This window comes from Glossina fuscipes, unplaced genomic scaffold (genome assembly GCF_014805625.2).
Source record: "Glossina fuscipes isolate IAEA_lab_2018 unplaced genomic scaffold, Yale_Gfus_2 115, whole genome shotgun sequence".
In the NCBI taxonomy this organism is placed as follows: domain Eukaryota; kingdom Metazoa; phylum Arthropoda; class Insecta; order Diptera; family Glossinidae; genus Glossina; species Glossina fuscipes.
In genome coordinates, this window is record NW_023998458.1 from 2,074,255 (window position 1) to 2,101,504 (window position 27,250).

Below are 27,250 nucleotides of genomic sequence, written 5' to 3' on the forward strand. Positions count from 1 at the left end.
ATCAATGATTTGCCCTCCGTGATTAAACTCAGCGAGATTTTAATATATGCTGGTGATGTGAAACTGTTTTCTTCCTTTTCCGTAGAATCGCAATCACATCATCTTCAAAGTGATTTGGATAATTTGGTTGCACGGTGCTCTTTCAATCTTCTGAAACTAAATCTAAATGAATGTGAGAAGCTTTCTTTCTCAAGAAGGACGTCGTTCAGTACTCAATATTTCATTGATTCGCACAAGTTGGAAGACGTCGATTCGTTCACAGATTTAGGCGTTCTATTTGATTATAGGTTACGCTTCAATTTCCGCATTAAGCTCTCGTTAAGAAAAGCTAGGTCCACGCTTGGTTTTATAAAGAGGTGGTCCAAAGAGCTTGATGATCCTTATATTACGAAAAGGCTTTACATGTGTTTGGTTGGACTTATGCTTGACTTATGCCTCTGTTGTGTGGTCTCCTTCAGATAGGTGCTACATAGATTCAATTGAATCTGTTCAAAAGCAATTCTTGCTGTTTGCTCTTAGGAATTTGGGTTAGGACCCGATTGCCACTCTTCCACCCTATGAAAATAGGTTGGTTCTGTTATCCTTCCCGTCACTGGAGAGACATAGATTTGTTCTTGTCGTTTCCTTCTTAATCAAATTAATAAATGGTACAATTGACTCGCCCGCATTACTTCGTGAGATAGGCTTTAATGTCCCTAACCGCTTCTCTGGGCACTTTATCTTGGTTAAGCTTAATCAGTGTAAATTTAATTATGAGCTGTTCAATCCGCTCAGAGTCGTTTGCAAGCACCTAAATGACGTCTACCACTTATTCTCGTTATCGGACTCTTTAAAGTCCATTAAAGCAATATTGCTTAATACGGGCGATTTACCTATGTCGTACTTGAACCAAATTTTAACTTTAAAAAGTGATTATGAGTCGAAAATTGATTGTATTATCGGTTGCCAAGCTTATGCATGTTTGCGATGGCTTAGGGGTTCCTTGAAATTTGGTCCTGTACCGGTTGTGGGTGTGGCTCTATGCTAGTTGTGTACATGCTTTTTTTTTCCTTTTTATTTTTTTTATTGTACTTTTTGTATTGTACTGTATTGTACTAAGTTTTAATGTTAAGTTTTAATATTAATTAATTTAAGATTAACTTTAAGAGTCAATTGAACTCGACTGCCATTTTGTTTTAGTTGAGTTTCTTGTATAAGTGGAATAAATAAATAAATAAAATGTAGAAAATGTCAAATTAAAGAAATTGATTCAGAAGACAAGTACGTAACTCTGTTAGGTTACGTACGTTGAAGATTTTTTGTTATATCCATCATCGAAGGATGAGGGACATATTCATTTTACCAAAACGTTTGAAACGTCCAGAAGGAAGCGATTAAGGCGATTTTCGGGAATTATTAAGTAAAGCAACATTCAGAAGATGACTCAAATTGAATGGATGGCCTTTATCTAAATAACGAATGGAATTGTCGGGAGGAGTTGAGGAGAGGGGGTGTATTTAATTAGACTTACACAACATTTCTTTGACTTTTTTGTTTCATTTAATATATTAAAGTTTTTTTCATTAGATTCAAATAAATATTTACTTTATATTTCAATGAATGACCCAAAAACTTAGGAAGCTCATCAAATATTAGTTTTATTCTTTGCCTTGAACCTTGAAGAGCTTTAAATTTATCCTTTTAACTTGAATCTAGATGACGTTAACATCATTTTTGACAATTTGACTGACCTTAACATCTAAACAAAAAAAAAAGAAAAAATGTGCTCATGTGCTTTTTGCACCAGTTTTACGACAAGCGTTTCTTTAACACATACATATGAGTTTAGTTCAATGCTTATAAATAATGGTCAGCCATTAATATGCCTCAACTCAACTATGTCACCAACCATCTGGGCAGACTCTACAATGTTTTCAATGAAATTTACTCCCACACGAGAAAACTAACCACCCACATGCGCACAATCACACATATCCAACTCAAACGCAAACACATAATGCATGAAAAATAAGAAAAGATACTTTTAAAAAAAATTATTTTTGTAATGATTTTTTAAATATTCATTCATAATAACAACCAGAAAAACAAGCTTCATAAGTAAGCAAGACTTTGTGTTAGAAAACAAAAAGAAAAAAACAAATTCTAAATCATTAAGTTCGATATCTTTCTGCTTATTATCGTTTAAGTCAATTCGACGACGTTAAGGTAAGATAAACAGGTTAAGCATGCGCATAAAAACATTTCTCACTCTTTCTCTCTCTCTCTTTCACATTTTTCTTTTTAAATAATTTACAATATTTATGAATGAAAATAATTTCAATTTTATTTTAAAAACGATGTGTACAAGTGCAAGCAGTTGACACCAGAACCACCAACGATAAAATGTTATTAATAAAAATTTTAAATATAGCGCCCACCAATAGCGAAAAAGTTTTACTACTAATCAAACACTAAAGCTTTCGAAAAAGAAAAAAAAAAACCACTTAACAAGAGTTTGGCTTTGTTCTTGTCGTGTGTTTCAACTAATAATATGTGTTTTCAATATACAAATATATGAGCACGCACGCACACCTATACGCATCCTATTTATATTTGCATACGGGTCTGTAAGTAACAAAAATTATTAGTAGGTGTTAAGGTGTTACACTGCCTCTCCGGTTTCCCGCATGCATATGTATTTGTAAATGGTGTGTCATTCATTTGTAAAAATACACCCAATGCGTACATATATACATATCTAAGCACGTATGCCTTGTATTAATAATAGAAATGAAAAGCTGGTTAAAACGTGTTTTTGATTTCTTTGACGGCTCAGCAACGCATTACCGTCAATAAGCAGAGCAGCAGCTGTGGGTTGCTGGTAAAGACCTACGCAATTGTTTTCCTTTTTGTTGTTTTTGTTTGCTATTTATTTACTTTATTTTTTCTTATTTTTAAGATAAGATCAAGGGTGGGAGCGACACAAATGTACTTGAAAAGATCGCCAGTATAAAATCATATTCGAAACCGTGTTATTTCAATGCGCCTTATATTATGCAAGTGACCCAACGTACCCTATCCATGAAAACATTCATTGTTATTTCTTATTCTACGGCAAATATATCCCACCTCTCTTACATAGGCTGACACAATTACATCAAAACCGAAAGTGTGTCAATGAGTATTTGTTAAAACCGATAGAAGATATGAATAAATTGCTTTAGCGTAGGCTTCCTGTTTAAGAAAAATGCTTCCAAAGTCATCCTATATCGTTTTTATGGCGTTCTTTTTTATTTTCTTTACTGCTGTATATATTAGGGACTGCCACAGGTGCCTGCAGCCACTCTTCGTTCGTTCGTTTTGGTAGGAACTTTTTCTTTTTTTTGTTTAGCATCGGATGTTATTACATAATACAAGAACGTAGCGTAACATTGTTTTTCTCTATGATATTTAATTAGACTTCTGTCGTATAATTAACGCTTTCATGTACAACAGAAACCATTCAAATATTAGCTTGGGGAAAAAGAAATCCATTATTTTTTCGGTAGATGACTGCACTGATAGATTTCTCGTAAAGTATCGATCAAACAATTTCATATTTATGCTCGTTGGAAAGGTGACATTTCGCAGTAAAAAAAATTCTTTTGCTGTTTTTTGTTTGGTGCATTCAGTTGTGAGTTACAGCCTGTTAAAAATGGAAGTGAACAAAGAGAAAATTCGGTACATTTTACAGTTTTTCTTTGACAAAGGCGAAAATGCAAGCCAGGCGGCTAAAATTGTGAATGGTGTTTATGGTTCCGATACTGTAACAGCCAATTATGTACAATTTTGGTTTCGTAGATTCCGTTCAGGAATTTTTGATGTTAAAGCTGCACCTCGCACAGGTAGGCCGGTCGTCGAAAATGTCGATAAAATCGGAGAAATGATCGAAGTTGACCGGCATGTTAGCAGTCGTAACATCGCCCAGGAGCTAAAAATCGACCATAAAACAGTTTTAAACCATTTACACAAAGCTGGATTCAAAAAGAAGCTCGATGTTTGGGTGCCACACCAATTAACAGAAAAAAACATGATGGATCGAATTTCCATCTGCGAAGCCTTGGCCAATCGGAATGAGATAGACCCATTTCTTAAACGGATGGTGAGTGGAGATGAGAAATTGATCACATACGATAACCCTGTGCGAAAACGATCGTGGTCAAAGAGCGGTGAAGCACCTCAAACGGTGGTCAAACCAGGACTAACGGCCAGGAAGGTTTTGCTATGCATTTGGTGGGACTGGAAGGGGATTATTTATTATGAGTTGCTTCCATATGACCAAACGCTAAATTCTGATCTCTACTGTCAACAACTAGACTGTTTGAAGATAGCGATTGACCAGAAACGGCCAGAATTGGCCAACAGGAGAGGTGTCGTGTTCCACCAGGACAACGCTAGGCCACACACATCTACAGTGACTCGCCAGAAACTTCGGGAGCTTGGTTGGGAAGTTTTAATGCATCCGCCATACAGTCCGGACTTGGCACCAAGCGATTGTCATCTTTTTCTTGCATTGCAAAATTTTTTTAATGTTAAAAAATTGGAATCTAGGGGGGATTGTGAAAATCGACTACTAGAGTTTTTTGCAAATAGAGACCAGGACTTCTATGAGAGAGGCATTTTGAAGTTACCTTTAAAATGACAACAAATCATACAACAAAACGGTGCATATTTGACCCAAATCGGACCCAAATCCGAAACATGTTAAATAAAGTCCTGAAGTTCATAGAAAAATAATGCATTTCTTTTTCCCCAAACTAATATTTACAAGCGATGCGACGATGGCGACAAATGCAAGTAGAATGAAATCATAACGATCTGAGGTCAATCATGCTCCAACTTTTTTTTCCTTAATGACATTTTTCGAGTTATCTAAGATAACGTAGGTCCCTTATTGCAAACAATATACTCGATGTCATTCCTTACTTGTAGTGGCGACATATAAGAGGGAAATAGGAGAAGAACGATTTCAAACTGATTGTTGATCACGTATGTCTTCGATACTATCATCGTAATACGCCTGACTTCTTCGTATATCTGCCGTAACATGTACATAAGAAGTCGGTAATTATAAGACAAACAAAAAGTATTAAATAATGGCTCTCGTCTGTTGATAAGGGGGGCATAGTAGAGCGCTGGCTATTTTTATCCTAATAATATATGGCGGCCTTTCTCTTTTTGATAAGTTAGAACAAGGAAAGGGAGGCGTAGTATGTAAGTCTCTCTGGCCAACTCCGATCTTTTTATGATTAAATACTTTTCTTCCTCACAAGAGGTAAACGACCCTCTGCACAGGTATGCAGTAAGGGATTCTCGATTCGGCTTTGCTTTCTTTAACAATTTACTGCGACTTCTATTATCAGTCTACCAATGTATCAGTAGCATGGTTAACTCTACTGATCACCTGGCGCATTATATTATAAACACAATCTTCATACTAAGAAAGATGAGATACTCATCTATTTTAACGTCGAGGATAAGTTGAAGTTGTTTACATAATCGATCTCCAGTCACTTAATCATTTGCATTATCAGGCAAGAACGTCTCTAATGCATTAAATATCCTGAAGGCCTCTTTCAAGGAAACTATTCCTATTAAAAAGAGAAGATAGATAGTTACCAACTTTTCCAAAAATTTTCGATCATTTTGCCTCTTTAATCTAAGACTTCCATACGAAGGTAATATCTCTAAGCTTTACGTTACGTGATACTGATGATATCCAATCGAAACGTATCAGACATAGTGTTTGGAAGCTTTGGATAAGTCAAGTCCTTGGCAAAGCTCAAACACCGTCGTGTAAATAAATATTGAAAGAGCATTAGGAATAACTGATAGAGCTGACCGCTCTCGATCCCTGTATTACCAAAAATATGAATGTATCGTGAGATCCTCGGCATTCGTTAAAGGAAAAATGGATGTAATATGTGAACAGATATCGTAGGCACAGCTTTCGGCACGAGAACGTTCGACTTCGTATTGCACAACCTCGTCATTATCGTTAGTAGTGTCGAACTGAAATTCCTTACCGACTAACATCTGTTTCAGTCGGCGGTTTATAGTTTGTTCCAGCAACGTTCTCACTATATTAAATGACACCCGGCAAGGGGGTGGACAAGACGTTGAATAAAATATTGTTTAACCATTCTCTAAAATCATCACTGTCCCCTTTCATTGATTTTGCACATCAGAACTGTTTTCAATTTCGGTCAAACTTTCCTATGAATTTAATCTGATCATATCTGATCTATTTTCATATCTTGCCGGATATGTATGTCATAAGTGGTAAAGTGAGTAATGGTCTGAAGGAAGGAAGAAACGTTGATTCAATCCAAATGTTCCTATAATAATTTCATATCGTATAGATAGATGTAGGATTTATTTCCTGGCGGCCGTGAAAATCCAAAAAAAAACTTCGATTCGTCTTTTGGCTATCACTTTACTGCGAATTTGCATAAATAGATTTGTTCGTATAGAAGAAATATACGTTTAAGGTGTGAATACATTTTTTATTTAATCAAAAACCAGAAAATTTCTTTGATTTTTTGCTAACCAAAAAATGATCAGTCATATAGAAATATGTAAGCCAATATATAATACGTTCATGCATATATATATATATATATACATATCTATGCTTATATTTTTATGCATATATATGTATAGGCATATGCAACATGCTGAATAGATGGCTCTGGTCATCAGATGACATGCAACATATATTATCTTGTCAATTGACTTGCGTTTGCATGGGTGCGTACCTGTGTTTCTTTTTGTCACAGCTTGGCACACAACACGGCGGCAACAGCAATAACTACAACAATGTTAAAATTGCCATTTTTGGCTGCAACACAAATTGAATTTCAAACACAGCTAACCATATTTCATAGCCGAGAGTATATACAATGACAATATTATTGTGCATGCTTGTGTGTGGTACGGTGTGAAATATCACAGAAAACTTATACTTGAGAAAAAGATTTTGGTTTTACTATCTGGACCGACTGGCCAAGAAGATGTGTTACCAATAATCAATGGATTATGAATTGAATGAAAAACAAAGAGATCAACGCAATATAACAATGATTTGAACAGTGTTTGTCTGTATGTATACATTCATACTTATGCATGTATATACGTATGTGTGTATGTATCTGCCAATGCCATCAAAACGCTAAAGTTGGATAAATGATGACCATATACGTGGTAAGCTTTATGCGGTCGACTATGTATTAACTAAGCACGTATCTGATCTTTTTAGCGTGGGTATCTGTGACTAAATTATGTTAGAGTATAGTTACAATAACTAATGTTAAAAACGAATAAATAACTTTTTTTTCTCATTCTTTGGCGTCTTTTGTGATATGAAACGGCGCTAATAACTCACGCTACTATGACTAAATTTAAAAAAAAAAAAAGTTTATATAGGCGTAGCTTCACGTTGACAACTAAACCACTATATGTTACTTCTTGACCTCTTGTCTTCACCTTTGATTGCAAGCATTTACCGTTTAAGCGCCTAACGCGTTTGTCGCCTATTTTGGCACAAAGCTGTAGATGCATGCATTATAACCATTTAATCATGCTTCCATAAGGAGGTTAAGTAATGTAACATAATTGCGCTAAATGTTAAATCATATCAAAGATCACATACAAAATTTAAGAAAAAAAAAATTTTTTTAAATGAGAAATTCCTTATTCAACTCATTATAAGCTTATGTTCATCACTCCTTGGATGCACGAAATCGTTAGGTTTTATGCAATCCTTTGGATCTTTTGGTAAAATAAAGCGCTACAACTACGATTACGACCGGTGAGATACGCTAGCAATTCTATTCGTAGCGTGGTTCACTTCTTCTTATATCCTATACCACTTATAGCACACGGCTTATATTGAGTTTGTGCGGATGTAGGCAACTCATAGGAAGACATGAGATAGATTCAAATTTTATTATACCGTTAGTAATTCTGAAACGATCTACGCTTGTCTGCCCGTTTGCTTGTCTTATTTGTTTGCATTTAACCTACAGGATGCAATTTTTGAAATATTTCGATGAAATTTATTGCACTGACGTGTCTTGATCCAAAGAAGAACGCTATTGAAAACAGTTGGTGTCGGAGCACTTTTTTAACCTCTTCTCATATAACGCATTGTTGTTACACGAATAGGAAATTTAATGGTGTGTCTTGGGTATCTTTTTACTTGTCTCAATAATCTATTTCGGTGGATGCGGTCTTTTATTGATGAACAAGAGCAACGAAGGAGACCATTGATGGACTCTAGGTAAAGCATTGTTTTTTATTTTTCTTAGCATAACTAAGAAGTTGCCGAACTGCCGTGTTTTCATATGACCGACACTTTCAGTTTTCATATATCGCGGTAGATTCACTTATTAAGATAGTGCTGGACGAGAATGGCAAGAGAATTGTTACGTGCTTTTAAAATGATTCTCGACTCATTCGATCTTTCTTTAACGACTTACAGTCACTATTGCCAAGAAAGACAGGATTCTAAGCCATCTAATGTGTAAGCATAAGGTTGAGATTGCTTCGATTCCACAGAATTTAATCATTTGCTTTATTAAATAAAAACGTTATATAAAACATTATCTAAACGAGTCGACTATGAACATAGGGCTTAGGATTTTTGAATATTTTATTAAGGACTTCAAACCACTAAGCTATAGAGATAAACTTATGAAATTTTAAATACCTTTAAAATAGTTCATCTACTAGTGAGAGAGATGGGAGAGAAAGTAAAAAAAGTTTTATTCAAAATCTACTTACCCAACTAATCATTTCTCATTTCTGACAGCAGACCTAAAGCTGAATCTTCTTTTGATTACCATTTTCTACTTTATGGTTTATTGATAATGGAATAACACTGCTCCAGATGACAAGTTTTCAATATCTTCAATGGAGCTCGCTCCCAAACCCACACGACTTGTCGTAAGGTTACGTCAAAATTTGTAACATCGAGAAGGACTTAATATAAGTCCACTCTTTGTTACACCGATCGGTTCAGATGCCCTTCGTTTTGACTCGATATAAGCCTGTTTAGTAACGCACTTTAGTGCTTGCTTCATAGTCCGCAAATTTCCCAAATCTCTGGCATTAATGTGCTTTGGCCCAAAGAAATTTTTGAAAATTTATTGAAATGGACACCTCTTGCTGCCACTCGTCCTTATATGAAAAAGTCGATGAAACGTGCTAAATAATAGGTTTATATCAAATGACCCAACATACGAAAATTAGACATTTTTCCTTCAATAGCTTATGATGAAAATTAATTCACAAAATAGTGATTGGACATCTGAATTGTCTTTATTATGTTATACGGTATAGGTCTGTGTTTGGAGTCAATCGCGCATATAAGGGCCATCAAGAGAAATAAGACTTTATATATGCACAAGGTGTAATTTTTGGTATTTTATGAGGAATAATAAATTGTTTAATAAAAAATTTGACGTGGTTGAAATCACTACGCATTTTGGGACCCCTATAGGGACTAGAAAGATTTTCGTGCCAAAAGGTAAGCAGTAGCAATGTACTATTTAATGATTGATATTTTATGATGAAAATGGGAAAAGCAGTTTATTAAGCGAAGTTACATAGGGCATTTAATAGGCAACCTAGCCCGACAAAGATGTTTTATAGACCGTCTCTATTGCTATGTTTCATAGTTGTTCACGGATTTTATTATTAACTCTCGTTTTGATAAAGTCACCTTACCGGATATATCCAAAAGGAGGAGAAAAAGTAGTCCAATTCCGGAGAGTTTTCCATAAAACCATTATAATTATTGTTCTACGGAATGTAGACGTATTTCATGGCTTTGGCTTGTGTAGCGAATCATTTTTTATAAATTGCTATTAACTTTTGACAGCGTTTCTGAGTTTGTTTGGATGTGCATGTTCCCTCAATAGGCTTTCAAGCACATATTGATCGTAACAATGTCAATGAGTGATCTTTTGGGAAAAGTTTTGTAAGACTTTGTTTTTCTTAACGATTCATTCATTCATACAAATACGTGTATTTGTAGTAGTAGCGCTTGTACGGGTCGGTTGTGTATGTTCATGTTTCATCACACTTTCACATTGTTTGGTATGTGTGCTACAGTCGGTTTATCGACTTCAAATGTAAGCGTCAGTTATCCAGTACATATGTGATTTTTACCATTCTTGCAATATATAGACAACTAACAGACAAACATGATATATAGATACATGCAAACGCGCGTACGCACAATACACACTCACGCATCGATCGAGCTAACTTAGGATTTATTCCATAATTTAAACTTAATGAAATTCCACAATGCGGGTGTTTTATGGTCACAACAACTAAGAGCAACATCACAACAATCACTGTATGCTTAGGCATGTTGCCATTCATGCTACGTTCATGCTACACATTCAGTCATAATATGTGATGAAACACTCTTGAAAGGCATAAAAGAATTCCAAATATCTTGAATGCGCTACAAGAGAAGTACATAAAACACTTGAAACAATATCTTGCGACACAAATGTGGGTTAAATTTTGTTTCATTTTTTTTTACATCGACAGACATTATTTATAGCGTTTGGAAGCAGAACGACACATGTCCCTTTTCCGTAACGACGGTTAATAGTTTGATCGCAGAGCGCATGATAATACGCATTATTATCAGGCCCCCCTCGTGCAAGAATTGATACTCAAGGACAATTTCTCATCTAATCGATGGAAAAGATCTTTTGCTTAATGGCGCCTATCTTCTTAGCATGCTTTAATTGAGTGTGCGTGTAAATGGCAGGAATTTTTGATTTATAAAAGATTCGGCCAATGGGTCAATCTCAATCACACCCACAATACTTACTATATACAATCTTTAAGGATCACGAAAAAACAGTAAAGCTTATGATTGCCAAGTTTTAAGAATTGGAAACAACACTCATCGTAGAATAATATATATCAGCATTCCATAATTTCCACTGTGAGAAAAGGAACACAGTTTGATTTCTATCAGTACGATTACCAACGCCTTTGCCAATAGTTGTCTATCGTATTAGTTATACTATTTTAATATTGGCAAGAGTTTGGCGGTAGCGTCGATTAAAGATCGATATCTGAGAATACACTCTTTAAGAAGAATTGAATCATTCAACAAATAAAAATAAATCAATCACTGGAGGCAAAAAGAGGATGACTGAAAGTCTAATTTAAATTCATGCACTCAGCGTGCGTACAAAATTGTAAGGCACAAGTGCTATTCTTATTTGCTATTCTTATTACTCGATATCAGCTTAAGTAATTTAAATGTTGATGCATTAGTAAGTTAGACGCTTGGACTTTTTAGCCCTTTCATTTCAATGCTCCCGTTCCTTTCAGACACACGCAATTTCTAATTTTAATCTTGATTTTGTTAAAGTCTATGATCCTTACCCTGTACTCAAAAATAGATCATCCTTTAGACATTTTATTTGCTAAACTCCTCTAAAATTTCGTTGCTCACGTAACAGTATTACAAATCGCAAAAGGGCCAAGGAAGTAGTAGTCCACTAGGACAGTTTCAGTTAAAAATCGCTTATTATTTCCATGTGCATAACTTTCTACTTCTATCCAATACTTTCCCTTCTATATCATTCTTCGCATTTGTTATGAAGGCATTGACAGAACGCGATGATAACTAAAGCGATATAACTAAAACATAGTTCCGCTTCCGCTGGGAGAATGTGATGCCCACTGTTAGTGATGTTAGTTTCTGGTTTTCTTTCTTATTTCTTCTTTTCGCTTTTCATTCTTATGTTTTTCGCACATAAAGTGATCTTGTTCCTTCTTCGCTGCTCTTGACTTGAATCTCGTTATCATTGCATATATTATGCTTTTTTTAATATTAATGGTTTGATTTCTTGTCTTGTTTTGCAATTTAAAAAAAATTTATTTTTATTCATTAATAAAAAAAATTTAATACAAATTTAATTTAATTTAGATATTTCAAAATTGATATTCAAATTTAACGCCTGTTTCCTTTTAAGCTAAAGCTTCGCATGCTTTACATACCTATTTAAATGAATAAATAATTTTTCATTCACATGTCATCAATATAGATAGATAACTCTGCAGCTGATGAATTATCTATGATGTGTTGGTGACACATGTGTAAGCTCGAGACAAACGAATAGATAGATAGACGGCCAGACTAACAGTCAGGCAATCGTAAAGACAAATTAATTATTTCCTTTTGCAGGCATTACAATAACAACCAGTTTAGATAATGGCAACGAGGAGTTACACAAATGCGCATATACAGGGAAAGAAAAAAAACACACACACACACACATGCACACAAACTCCTGTAAATCAAGGTACAAATGCGCGTGAGTATAGCATATTACATATTTGTAAGCAACAGGTAGGATTGTTAATCTTTTACAATCACGGGCGTGTGCTGCCTGCTGTCGTCAATTTAACATGCGTTTTGTATGCAAATTTTTTTCGGTTTTTTGAAAACAATTTTTCTTTGGTTTTCATATCAAAACATTCAAATTTTGATTTATTGTTCATTGTACCTTTTTAGTTTTTGTTTTTTGCTTTTTTTTCAGTTTCCTTTTAAAAATGTCTAAAATTGTTAAGCGCTTCAGTTTTATTTCGCATAGTTTTTATAAACTGTTTTTATTTTGTTTTTATATCAAAAAATCAAAATAATTTACATAAAATTTTGGAAAAATTGATTTAAGGTGAAATCATGTATGTACGAAATAAACGCGAACAGAGACTTGTTAAAATAATTTAAATAAACCAAATAACCGACAGAATGTGAATATAAAAATTTTATCAAAGTGTGGGAACATCCTACACGCTTTTCCACTCCAAGTAAATAAGACCAAGAGAGTGATTGAAGCTGAACTTTTCATATATCATTGAGCAGTGTGAGCAAAAGAAACACGGCAGCAGTAGCTGATTGATAAATTCAGAAGTTAACATTAAGTTTATATCTTGTATTTCGTATTGACTATTAATTTATAATTCGAGTGGCATTTTTACGAAAGATGTGCGTTTATGTAATCATAATGATTATAACAACTTAATCAGGCAAGCTAATGTTCGAATAAGCTAATCCTCATAAAAGTACCATAATATGATGAAAGAGAGTTTTAATAAAACACTTTCCATAAAATGCTGATCTATACATTATTGCTTGATTATATATATAATCGAGTTTACCAAGCTGAAATTTGCAAATATTTAACAAAAAAAATCGTAATATATGATTCTAAAAGAAGACAAGTGGACCGTTATTTCAATGAAAAGGCATCGTTCCCATTATGACGACTATAGCTTACAACCCAGTTTCAAAGGTGGCTTAGTTTCCTTTTATTTTAATTTGAAATATTTTATTGCATTAAATTTCCATAATAATTTTTTCTATTAAACGTTATTCAACACCGTTTGCATTAAAACTTATATTCACTTACTAACACGCGGCAGTAATGTTAAGCATGTGAGAATACGTTTGTTTCTTACTATAGTTATCTCACTTCTTCATTTAAAGCATACCAATGCTGTAAACAGAGATAAATAGAAACGCGCCGTATAAGAAGCAAAGAGAATTCATAAGAAAAGTGATCACGTCTGAAAGCGAAATTTCCTCCATATAATTTTTCAGTTTAATTTTTCATTTCATTGCGATCGGTCACTAAGTAATGCGGTTAAGTGTATAAAAGGCAAAGAAAGTGTAGAAAAAGTAACAAAACAAGTAACAGCAATATAGTAAAAAATAATTTCTAGTTATATTAAAACTAAAAGAACTTTTGGATTTCATTGAATTAAAAAAGTATTTAATATATGAGAAGTGAGTTTCAAAGACCAAATTTAAGGCGAAAGTAATTTTTAAAGAAAAGAAAGGATAAATCATTACACATCGCTCATAATACAAAACTAAAAACAAGAAAGAATATGTGTATATACATCAAAAGAGAGAAGGCGATTGAAAGCACTCCCGCATTGAAAGACAAAAAAAGACCGAAAAACCCAGAGCAATATTTTGACAACAATTTGATGCTTGTTTATTACTATTTTATGTAAATTATTCTTAGAAAAATTCCATAAAATTGAACGCAGGGAATTTGCAGTCTCCTTTTAGGTTGACATTTTCCTTAGATGTATTTTATATAAACGGTTTCATTGCCTCTGTGCGTGTAGATTTAAATATGCGGCTATGAATGTTAAAAAGAGAGCGCTTGCTTACTTGTATAATAAAATGACTTTTGTTGAATTTGTCTGTTAAGTTCAGGCGGTGGTGAGATTGTTAGGCTGTTTCAGAGGTTTTAATAAGAATAACAAACAAAACTAAGTTTTTATTTCATTACCAATCTTTAATTAATTAATCAAAAAACATTGGATTTTTTGTGAAATTTCTCTAAAGTTTGTTTCAACAACTTCCTAAAACTAGTGCTTGCCTTTCTTGTAAGAATCTCGGCTGGATTTTTGTTTAGCTCTGCTTTTGCATGACTCTACAATAACCACAAAAACAATACAAGCAAAATAAGCAAAAAATTCCATAAAAAGAATTTCTACTATTCCGTTTTCTACTTTTTCCTCAACTTTTGCATTTGTTGCTGGTTTTTGTGTGTTATTTTCTTTCACATCTCTTTTGCTTATTTTTTTTTTGTAATAAACTTTTTTATATTATTTATTTATGCTTCTCCACGATGTTATTATAAAATGTATTTTAAGCGAGTAAGTAGCCTATGCATGAGTTCGTAGTGTAGAGAGAAATTTTTTGCGTTTTCCATTTGTATACTTTCTCTCCGTTGCATAGAAAGAGAGCTATTGTATTTAGCTGATCAGTGCATTGCTTACATGTGTAATGCGATTGAATCAATTTTTATATTTAGCTAAATTGCTCTCTGTAATTGATTGAGATTTTTTCTTCAGCTGCTTTTTGTAAATTTTGTGGGTGTGATGATTTATTCTGCTTTTAACTTCTGAATAAAAAACATTGTTTTAGTAAATTTTTCATTCAATATTCATTCACTCTCTCCCTCTCCCTCTGTGGTAAAGAAGAAAAGACAAAAAAAAAAAAAAGATTAAAAATTTAATTTGTGATCTCTTCGTTTTCTTTTTGATTTAGTAAATCTTTAAAGCGCGTTATTAAAGGGTTGATTTTTTGTAAGAAAACCAATGAATGAAATTGAGTTAAATTGGATTGTGAAAGAAACATATAAAAAATATATTTTGTGCAATAATTTTTTTTGAAACACAGAGGAATAATCCTTACAATTATTATTTACTAGACACATTAACATAACATTAAGTTAAATTATTAAGAAAAATTGCAATTAATTTTTAAGAAAATTAAAAGTAACAAAAAAAAAAAAAAAACAATAACAATTATTTTAAAACGATAACAGAAATCTTTGTCAAAATGAGTGTGTGTGAAAATAATAATTCAGTACAACCACAACATCATCATCAACCGGCTCAACAGCAGCAACAACAGCAAAGCACACAAAGCATTGCCGATTATTTGGCTCAGCTACTAAAGGATCGAAAACAATTGGCCGCATTCCCCAATGTTTTCAATCATGTGGAACGTTTACTCGATGAAGGTAAGTAAAATCGAGTGCATCAACAAACAGAATAGCATGTGTTATCGGTTTTAATTTAAATAACTAGGAGTGGCCCACAAACCCATGACGTTAATGTTTTATTCATTGCTTTAAATTTAGAATATATAGGAAAAAAAAGAAAACAAAAAAATTCCATTTCAATGATAGTTTTCATTTTCTATTTTCTATACAGTTTCCACATCTTATTATTAAAAACCAGCGCAATATTTTTCCTTGTCAATGAAAAAAACAAAGACCCTCTTTACGTTCTTGAGTTTAGTTGAGAGAATTTAGAAACCATTAATTGTGTTAGAAATATTTAACTCAGTAATGTTTGATATACACGGGCGCGACTAAACTCAAGGAATGGAATAAATATTTGAGCTTCATGAAAAGATTGACTGACATTAATTAATATTCGTTAGATAATCAGTAATTTATTGTGAGTGAAATAGGGCCGGGAGCTGGTTGTTCTTCCAAGCTTCATTTCCTTCCCCATGGTAGCATTCGATTTGTTAAGACATATGCAGAAACTTTATTGTGAAGGTTTCATTTCAAACATTCATTATCGTTTCTTTGCTATGGCCTTCGAAGCCAGCGGTGTTGTGGGAAGGATCTCGGTAGCAGGCTTGGCATCTAAAAAAAATTAAAAAACGTTTATAAAATTGAGCCTGATAAAGACATATAAATTAAAAAGCAGAAGGCAACCAAACTCAACATGAAAAAAGTAAAAAATAATTTAAGAACCGGAGAGAATAAAAAAGGAAAATTTTAATTCAAGTAATAACGCACACGTACATTTGTCTTAATCAGTGTAAGAAGCGGTTTGTTGTGATTTAGTGTTGCCTCTTTCTCAGCGGCTGGGTATGACTTTCAAAACTGTTCTGGAGATCACATTTATTGTTCTTTTTTTGTTTGTAGGATTTATCTCTAGTACATGTAGGTACTGTGATGAAAATGATTGATTGCACGTAAATACGAGAGCAAAATAGACCTTCGGCATAGAAACGGAAACATTTGGAAAGGCGGAAAAAAGCTGTTGCTGGTAGATTGACTCAAAAGCGGGTAGTGCAAGACATGTCGTGCTGTATGCAGGTAACTTCAGGATTAGCGGTTACAGACAGAACACTGAGTAAGCCGAATGATCTTCACCTGTGGGACAATTACCGAAAAGATTTCTGCGCATAAGAACAATTATTATATAGACCATAAAAATATTTTGAAGGAAGTTTATGCTAAGTTTTTAAAAAGAAATTGAATTTCTGAACCACTACAGTTCGTAACAAAATAAAAATATCGAGTCCTTCATCAATAATAACGAACAATTTTAACTCTTCTTTTTTTTCGTGTGGTCGGTCAATGAAGATGTCCCTGTACGCGTAGGCGTGATGGTGTTTGGGAAAAGGGATGAAAGGAGGGACTAGTGTTATTGACAGCCTCCGTTTCGAAATGCAGGCAAAAAGATTTAAGGCAAATAGTTCCTTGTCTTGGTTATTTCGATTAGTATTGAAATTCGACGGCATTTTTTCTGCATTTCAGACCGAAATTTGGAGTTGTAGTTGCACGATGTCTTTCAGCAGCATTTCTGACACTGTTTGGTCTTCCGCTACGAAACTAGCATCTAGTTTTTGTAGTTAAACATAAAATTATTATTAATGCTTTTTCCTATGCAAGAAAACTTGGGAATCCTTAGATGTAGGCAATTTTTATAGAAATACATGTTCAAGTATTGAGAATTGTAAACGAATGTGGACGCTTATTCTCAGATGCAGGCAATTTCATCTTAGATGTTTTCGAAGTCGTTGCTTTTACTTGTGGAACTCAATTTTTACTTGTAGGTTCTTCAAAGGGCATAGGTATAACACCTTAAGACAGCTGCTGAAAGTCCAGATCCAACTAATTGTCTCTTTCTTAATGCTTGGTAATGTTACGAAACTCTTAAGAAGAAGTCTTGGAAACGTCAGATACTAAGAAACGTTACCTCGAAGGGTCTATAAGCTATCAGTAAATTCAAATCTTCAGAATCAAGTACTTGCGCAACATTTTTCACTACTTTTTTAGTTCAACACGTTCAACTTTATTGAAATACTCTCGTCATACCAAACCCAACCAGACTGTACTTAAGGACCGGCATACCCTTTCGAGGTCGACTACGGTATAATTAGCGAGAAAAAGATTGAGCTCCCTTTCGCCATAAATCTCTTGGTGTCGCTTTATTTGCGTCAGACTTCACTTTTTATTACACCTTGGTTGTTCCCTCTCTTTCTGTTTTTCTCTCAATTTGCCTGCAGCTTTTCTTTTACATTTGACTTAATATTCTAGAGCAACTATATTCACCTACCTATGATATCTATGCCATGCGGAAAGCGGTTGTTCAGCTAAGTTATATGTTAAAACCTATTCCGCTCTTGGGTCGACTTATAAGGATAACGTCTTAGATTTCTTACGCACGCCTTACGCCTGTTTGTTTATCATGTTCTTATTCTAACTTTTAGCTTTCTTACCTAAACTCTTCTTCGATAAGGAATTTTTGATATTAGAAAAAGTTTTCTTTTACTCCACCCATGGATGCATGCGATCTTGCTGCTTCAAGTGAAGGGCTTTTGCTATTGGATTATTCATTATTGTTCTCCAAGCTTCTGATTCTTAGCGTTAGATACTTGAGGCCTGCTTTTATCATTTCCTGTTAAAGATTTTTTGGTGAAACCTTTTCCCCCCCTACTGTTCCCATAACAAATTTGTGATTGAAATGATCTAAATAGCGTTCCGCTTTATTGCTACGTCAAGTAAGACGTTTATTATTGATTGAAACAAAAATAATATTTGCTTCAAATTTCTTACTTTGTATATTATCAGTTTCGATGACTTTATATTCCTTACTAAGGTTTCATTATGTTATTCCCATGTTAATCTCTCCGAAAATGCAGTTGAATTTTTATTTAATTTTTTTTATTTTTCTTTTTCTTTAAACAATTTTGATCTTTTATGCGTTGAATCGAAAACTTTTCCATGGTTGATCGCTTCGTAGGCTTTGACGATTTGACTTTTCCATTTATTGTGTGAAATCACCTTAAAACTATAAACTCCGATGCGGTGTCAATCACCGTCAGTAGTGGGTGGGTATTATAGCTTAAAAAATTTATGACGCGTATCATAAAATTCAATTCTCTACACGTTAACTAGTCGATTGTCATTTCACTTTAATTTAATTTATTCTTTAACAAATTGTGGTCATTAAACTGTCGTTTTGTACTAGAGAGGATTTATGTATGATTGCATATGAATACATGCTTGTGTCTGCAAGGTTGCATTAAATATTTCTATTTATGACATTTATTTGCCAATGCTATCGATGATATTTCGAACTTCTAAACTGTTAATAGCGATGATAATGCGTTCTGTTCACTTCTCAATGTCTCACCCAGTGGTACACAATATTGGGTGTGTTTACGGCATTTTAATTATGATTTTGCATTAGTTTTATGCAAAAAAAGAAAAAAAAAAATTAAATCATTTTTCTGTTACTTTTTCGAAAGATTTTTATCATTCTTCTTTCTTTTTTTTTCTAAGTAAAACATAACAAAAAAATGATTATTTTTATTCACTCGGCCATGTAATTGCGTCATTGCTAGCCAACCGGCCAACTCGCGAGTCAGTCACTCCGTCAGCTAATCAGATAGTCACTCACTCACTCACTCAGTCAGTCAGTCAGTCAGCCAGCTAGTTAGTTAGCTAGTGAGTTAGTCATCTAGCTTTATAAATAATATCGTAATGGCTACTGCCGTGTTTTCAATGTCCAGCTGTGGTGTTAAGTATTCACTAAATATATTTACAAAATTCAGTACTAATTGCTAACATATATATATATATATATATATACATATATATATATATATTTGTATTTATTTATGTGTATATATTTATGTAGACATTTGATGCATTATCATGTGCGCACATGTGCATGAAATCATATGTCCGTCCGTGCATCAGTGTGTGCATTCTATTACACAATTCTCCATAAAATGTTCCACGATAAACCATATGCTACGTTACTGTTGCTTTTATGCGAGAATGTATGTGGGTGAGCGTGATGCGTATTGCGTTTTATGTTAGAATAATTACTCTTTGCTGTTCGTTTATGCTGGTATTTATTGTCTATGCATGCATTTCATCCGCTCATTGGCTAAATTTATACGCTTAGGTTTTCCTATCCTTTCTTTTCTTTATTTATTTATTTATTTTTTTTTTTTTTTTGGTATCTGTAACTCTTCCTCCTTTCTCTTCTTTTTCTCACACAAAAGCATCCCTACATATTATTGTTAATTTATTTATGTTTTTTTGCATTATTTTTCTTCTTCTTTTTACGCTTTTCCTCTTCTTAAGAGAATAAAAAGTAAAGGGAGTCGTTTCTGAGGCCGATTGCTTAATTTTCAATGACTTCATTATATTTAAATCGTTCTTAATTGCAAGAGTGTGTGTGCGTTTGCGTTTGCGTTGGCTTGTGCATGCTCATGAATATAGCGATCATCATCGTTACCGTCGTCGTCGTCGTCGTCAACGGAATTTAAATTCTATCGTAATTGATTAAATTTGTTTCCCATTAATCAACGTTAAAAGTATTGATTATTGTTGCAATAACTAGTCGACAATCGCAAAGAGGGAGCAAGAGTTAATGATGATGGCTTTAATTTGTATTTTGTAAATTAAAGAAGTGCGGTGAGAAATGCGGGCTCTATTGCAATATATCACCCCTCCAAAAAAAAAAAAATATCGCCTACGATTAATTTTCTTTAACTTATTTCATCTTTGAAATCTTAACTATTTTCAAGCTGAAAAAATCTTTTCCATATCCAAAGAATATGAATTAATATTAAGTATTATAAGAACTTTCTATCCTGGCAACGGAAAAGTGTAAATAATTAGGTAAAAAAAAATTATCCGTCAGTTTATTTCACTGATAATCCGGAAATATATTTTATTTTCTTTGATTGGTTTCTGGTTTATCTATTCTAGGTCCGAAGCATTGGAGACCTGGTCCAATTCGTTTTTGTTTTCGGTAAAAACCGCTTCAGATGTAACAAGTAAGAAAGCAGGGATTCGGTCGTGACCGAAAGTTTTATACCATCACTGTTATTCTACAAAAAGGAAACGAACTATACTTACGCGCTCTATAATGTGGAGTGAGCACAGTCGATTTTTTTCTATTTTCAACATAAGAGTCTTTGCTTGTATACGCATGTGGACGATGTAGGCGTGTCCTTTGAAATGTTTAGGTCCAAATTCTTTTGCAAATTTGTAGGCGATATGCTCATGTTTGGGAGTCCGGTTACCACAGCTACAATACTACACAGTTGCGCAGATGAACAGATGAACGGGCGGACTTGTTTAGTTGCATTCCAAATTTCAAACTGGCCAATTATATGCTTTTTGGGGATGTTGAAGCTTATTTCAACGTTTTCCATTTTCATACAGGTACTACAGGCACATCTCCGGAGAAAAGATTGTTATGAAATTCGCTTTTACTAAGATACAGTTCGTATCACTAGATCGTGGATATTTTGATCAAGAGAAATACACTTCAAAGTTCTTTTATATTACTACCTTGTCTTTCACATCAGTAGGAATATTTATTTACAATTTATTTTTGGCCGTACTCTCAACTTCTACGTTCTTGGCAGACTAACGCTACTTTTCACAAATATTCTATTTACATACAATTTTACAAGCATCTTGCTATACCTAAATTTATGGTTATGGTCTAATCCCAGCCTGGTTTTTCCGCTAATCGTTTTCATCGGCGTGCAGCTTCATGAGGCGCCTGCGAATGCTCATTTGGTTTTTCCTTATTTAGGGAATTTATTATTCCGAAAATTACTTAGCTGACGTTAACTGAATTTGGGATTTTCGTAACAATATGTTTAAATGTTTATACATCTCTCTGCCTTAGTTTATGAATAATACACAAACAGTGAATTTTTTATTTCGTTTGAAAAGCGAAGGTGTTCTAAGTCCCCAAGAGTGTTCTTCGACCGATTTGGCGAATTTTCAATCCCAGCCTGCGTACAAAAATTTCCAAAGTTTCTGCCATGCTTGAAGTCGACAGCTACATTTTTGCGGCTAGGAGAATATTTATAGCAAACATTATATAGATGTAGAGATGGACGTGTTTAAATCAATTCAGAATTTGATGCTGATCATGAATATATATACCTTTTGGGGTCTATGAAGTTTCCTTATTGTCGTTGTAAACGTTTTGACAAAATGAATATACTTCCTGACCACCCAGACCCAGATGGGTATAAAAATATTTTGAAATTTGAGAAGAGTAATAAGTCAGAGAAGATACGTCTGGCGAATATGGGTGGCTTCTCTTACACGCATATATTTATATATACATATATAGTGTAATTTTTCAAAGACGCCTTTGCTAGCCTGTCAGCGCTTTACATTGATGAGAAGCGACTTTTTCTTCGCGAAATCATCCCTTAATCCCATATGATTTTTATACTTTTGGGGAAAGATACTCACGCTGACCAACTAGATTACGGTTGGCATTCGTTTTTTATCCAGTTTCCTCATTAAAACAAGGATTGAAGGAAGACCATTTGAATGACGGGCGGGCGTGCAGCGATCAAATAACATTTATTTTGTTGGCTTTTTTTCATATAAAATTTTATAATAATTTCGCTTTCATTGCTTTCTTTAAAATGTGTATCCTAGACGATGTCGCTTTTGATCCAAAATCCATTTGAACGTAATTCTGGAGCAGTCGAACTCGGGCATCGGCTAACGAGGTAGCTACCGGCTTTTTGCTCAACGGTGGTCCGAAGTAGGTTCGGTTTTTCCTTCTTTTTCTCATCAGGCTGTACCTTGCACAAAAAAAAGGGAAACGTAATTGAAATGAACTGAAACGAATCTTCGAGAAAACCATAGTTTAGTTAAATTTCCCATTCTTTGGGGATAGTTATTTATCCGTTTGCCATCCAATCTATATTGAATAATAAAGAAAGGGAACTCTTATCTTCCAATCCAGGTAGAAAGGAAAGGGATTCGGTTTCGATATATTTTTTACGAATGCAAGTTGAGTTAACATTTTGTAGGATAACTTGTTACTATCATAGGGAGACACCGTATATGCAATTGACTGATTGCTTTCCACCATATTCGTCGCTGAACAATCGAGCATCCATTATTTCTCATTTTGCTATCGCAATCCAGGACCATATTCTCAGCCACATTTAAAAATGAAATGATAATAATTTTATATCTTCAAAAGCAATGGAAATATTCTGGAGAATATTTCATTTGAATATGTCGGGGACTCAACTTTGATTAACGGCAGTGGCTTTTTAATTTTCTCATCTAATGCTTTAGTCGAGATGTTAAACTTTCTTTCACAATGTTCTTTAGGAAATTGTCAGAAGTATAGAGAGAGCCAGAGGCTCTCAGTCAACTTGCAAGTAATCGCATATTACTTCCCTCATACACAGAAGCGATCGGGGGATAGAAGTAGGTTCCTGTCGGTTCTTTTAACGAAAAGAAAAATCTCTGATTTCCATTTCTAATAAACAGTTTAACATCTATTGTCTGTTAACTGTGAACATGTTCCATCTGTCTGGAAATTTATGGATTTGTTTTTACAAGGAATCTTCGAGTAATTCTTCGATTTCCTTCATAAGCGTCAACGTGTTGCTGAAAAAGTTCGTTCAACGACAATGCAATGCAATGTCGACTTTCGCTTTTGACATTGATCCTCTTATATAAAAACCAATGCTTCTTCTTTAAAAAAAAAAAAGAAGAAATCGTAACTACACTATTGAGGTCTGCTAGGACTTGTGCTTAATAAAATGTTGTGTGTTTTTTTTTACGGTATTCCCGTTACTTTAAGCAAATAATTATTCATATGCTGAACAGATGTTGATTGAATTGTAAGCGACGAGTGACGTACCCTAGTAGGTAACGGGGGAGACATTGTATCTAATTCTCTCTGATTTGCCGCTTTTTCCACACCATCACTCAAACCAGAAATACATTTTCAATCAGGCGTGCATTTTGCGCTTATATAGAAGCATGTGTTGTTAGTGAGGTATTTTTAGTTTAAACAAATACTTAACGCAATTTTTTTTTCCTTTTTTCTCTTAGCGGGAATGTTAAAAAAAAGGTTGCAAAAAAAAAGTATAATTATATTTTATTAATAAAAGAAATGCGAGTAAAGAAAGAATTTTTCGCAAAATGTAATTTAAAATTTAAACAAAATAATACTTAATAAACAAATTCGGACATTGGGCCGACGCTAAGGTTCAAAGGGGAGTGTAATCACGAAGAAAATTTGCTAAGAGAATTTAACTAATCAACTGTTTGCGTTTCTTAAACTTCGGAGTGGCAAACCTCGATAGTAATCATGGAACTAATACCATAGACCATCCGGACTGAATGTCAAGTGGATATGCAGCATCATCAGGGGAAGAAAATTGGACTAAACAAAAAAAAACCAAAATTTATTTTCCCGAACAGATGTGTTGCAGGAGTTTGCATGTAAATGCCTGCATCAAACCAAATAATTTATTTGGAAATAGATGTGTATAACGCCCTCGGATGGCAACAGTAACCAAAGCACTAGTAATTGCTGAAAGATGGAACAACTCGGACAACCGCTCAAAAACAATGGATTCGCTACAGTAAATGTCTGTGAAAGTGGTGCAAAGATTAGTTTGCAAATCCGATTTAACCGAATTCTAATAGAGAAACTCTTCGTCTAGCGTTTTATTTTCTCTTCGTTTTTTGTACTACGCTCCACTTCGGGTGGGAACTAGCCATTTGAAAACTTAATTTCGTTTTTGTGGTGGTTCGACACGACGACCTACGACTCATTACGTCATTGCCCTTTTTCGCTCATTAGACAGCAATTTACGCTCCGTACGTCTTCATAGCAGTGTCTACTTGCAAGCACCACTGCACAAAAATGCAGCCCTTTCGGAAAATCGTTTTTTTTTTTGCTTACATTTTTTCCACTGGGAGATCCGTTAAGTTCTTTCTTTAAAAGATTCTTAGACAAGAAATAGAAAATAAAGAAAGCTATGCTATGCGTGTAATAGAAATTCGGAAAAAATATCTCCAGATGCCCAGTCGAACATAATCATGCTCCACTTAACTGTCTTTAGCGAGAATACTCGTCGTCGTTACTTTTTTGCGATGCAATTTAGATACGCGCGAGGGCGAGACATTTAGTTGGTTAACGTGACATCACTTCGGATCCACTAGAAGTAATATTTTACTCTTTTTATTGTAAAAAATTGAAAGATTTATTAATATTAGTGTTGAAAGTATGAACATTGAACTAAAGATTACATAAATTTTTATACCCATCTCCGACGGTTGAGGGGTATATGTATTCCTTCTGTCAAAACGTATGGAACGCCCAGAAGAAAGCTTTAGAGACAGAGAGATCCCATAAAGTACGTATATTCTCGATCATCATAATATTCTAAATCTATTTAATCATGTCCGTCTGTCTGGTTGCGTAATGTCTGTTGTATAGACATTCTCCTGGTCGCAAAAATGTAGCTTTAAATTTGGCAGAAACATTGCAAGTTCTTGCACGCAGATTGATATTGAGAATGGACCAAATCGGTCAAAGGACACGGCCACAGCACCACGTAAACTGAGAACACCTCTGTTTTTCAAGCGGAATGAAAAATTGATTTGTTTTTGTTTTGGGTAGTAGCTTAGACGATTTTTAAAACAATAAAAAAAAAGAAGAAAAAAAATTAAAAGGCCTGCTCTTAATTTTCCGTTGTTGTCAGGTATTCTTCACTTTCAGTTTCATGCCGTAAGGGTATGCTGGGATAGAACTTGCCAAATCTATTTCTCGTTAATTGTACATTTTTCTTCCTAACAAGTATTTTTTTTTACTAAGAATTTTATTCCACAATGAAATAAATTTTGTAAAGAAAGGAAACAAAAAAAAAGGAAAAAAAAATAGTGACGAAAACCAAATATTTGTTAAGAATTATTTTTCTTAAGGCGGATTTCCCTAAGTCATGAATAGATTTACTAGTTAATCAGGCGGTTTATGTGAGAGAATGTGTTTACACGTATACGCAAACAACCACAACGCATATACGTATATGTTTATATGTGTAATTAAATTACTTGCATTTAGATGTTCTCAGATAAATTCATTTTTAGTCTTTAGAAAATGCTCTATTTAAATAAAAGATGCCCGCCTTTCCCTTCCTATCTCTCTTTCTCTTTCTCTTGTGTTTTAATTAATTCCGTGAAAAATTTATGAGATTATTGCATCTGTCAGAAGATGACGATACAATAAATCTGTTATATCGTTAGTAACATTCGGACCGTGTAAATCTTTTCATATTATTTCAGATTATTAAAGATAGTTGTCTCTCTATCCGCATATTGTTCAAGAAAAAGACGCGTTAATAGAGTAGGGCAAACATTCGAAGCAATTGCGCTCGATACTTGCTCTGTTTAGTTTTGAGAAGAGAGACATGAAGAGTTTGCCATAAAGTCTATATAGTAACTGAAAAATTGAAGCCATCTTAAGGAAGTCCTTAAATGTTTCCAATATTTACGAATAGCCCAATTCCCTGATAATCTGTGTACCTAGAGATATCGATTAAAAATTTTTGCTTTGATTTATTGCCATCTCCCGGCAATAAGGATTAAATTAACTACAGTTGCTTTTTTCGCCCTTGAAACAAGTAAAAACATTATAGATGGCTGCGGTCACCCAACATTAAATATCTTACATGGCATCACTTAATACAGTTACATAGTATAAACTGAAAATAGATAGCTTTTGGGCGGTAGCCGAAAAATTGGACCGATCCGGTCATCGTTGGGCTAAAAGTTAAGTCTAGTAACAAATTTCAAGACTGTGGGTTCTACGCAGACATGCAAGACGGACAGACAAGTTTAAATCAATTCTGAAAGTGAATCTAAATCGATAGGTACAACAGAAGGTGAGCCTCTCCCAAGTCCCTTCGCACAAAGTCAATATACCCTTATGCCACAAGTGGTGTAGGGTGTAAAAAAGAAAAATAAATAAAAAAGCAAATAAAGTTGCTGACAACCACCATCGTAATAAGGAGGTTACTGGTAAACATTTCTTTGTTTATAACTGAAGTAAAAAAAAAAAAATTATCACTTAGTAAACATTGGGCAATGAATGCATGTTTAGATAACAAGATACATTTCTCGGTAGCTGACACCGGCGTAGTCGTTTGCTGTTGTTGAAGTGTGATAAACCTGTCAACATATTTAAATCTCCTCGAAAATGAATTTTTCTACAGACAACATAAGCTAATGAAAAATAAAAATATTTTACCCCATACTAAGATGAACGAAGATTTCAAGTTTTAAGATATCATCATCATTATCATTTAAAGGCTTCTATCAGAAGGAAACCAAGTTTTTCTAACTTTAAAAGCTTTAAAAGTTTTGGTTAGTGTTAATGAATGTTATTATTAACAAATTACTAAGAATTTTAGTTCTGTCAGCGTCAACCTTAACGATGAAAATCACCCGAAAACTTTAAACAAAGTTAAAATTTTCCTATAAAAAAAATTTATACGTATGGTGTTGAGAGCAGCACATTAGAACAAATAAAACCATCTATGTAT

The 27,250-nt window shown here is 34.0% G+C and overlaps 1 protein-coding gene and 1 long non-coding RNA gene across 6 annotated transcripts in view; both read left to right on the forward strand.

The window, feature by feature from the left end:
* The first annotated feature begins 13,809 nt into the window (after positions 1-13,809).
* The window catches only part of LOC119640083 (protein held out wings), a 109,932-nt gene continuing 96,491 nt past the window's right edge, over positions 13,810-27,250 (forward strand). For 3 of the 5 annotated variants that reach the window (XM_038037867.1, XM_038037869.1, XM_038037868.1), the window contains exon 1: positions 15,056-15,608. In XM_038037867.1, the coding sequence (XP_037893795.1) occupies positions 15,425-15,608 (184 nt within the window). In that variant the 5' untranslated portion in view covers positions 15,056-15,424. The other 2 variants (XM_038037865.1, XM_038037866.1) reach the window with 2 other exon arrangements.
* Positions 25,557-27,024, forward strand: LOC119640084. Its single transcript, XR_005247602.1, has 2 exons — positions 25,557-26,590; positions 26,622-27,024. It is a non-coding gene; the product is annotated as an uncharacterized LOC119640084 (long non-coding RNA).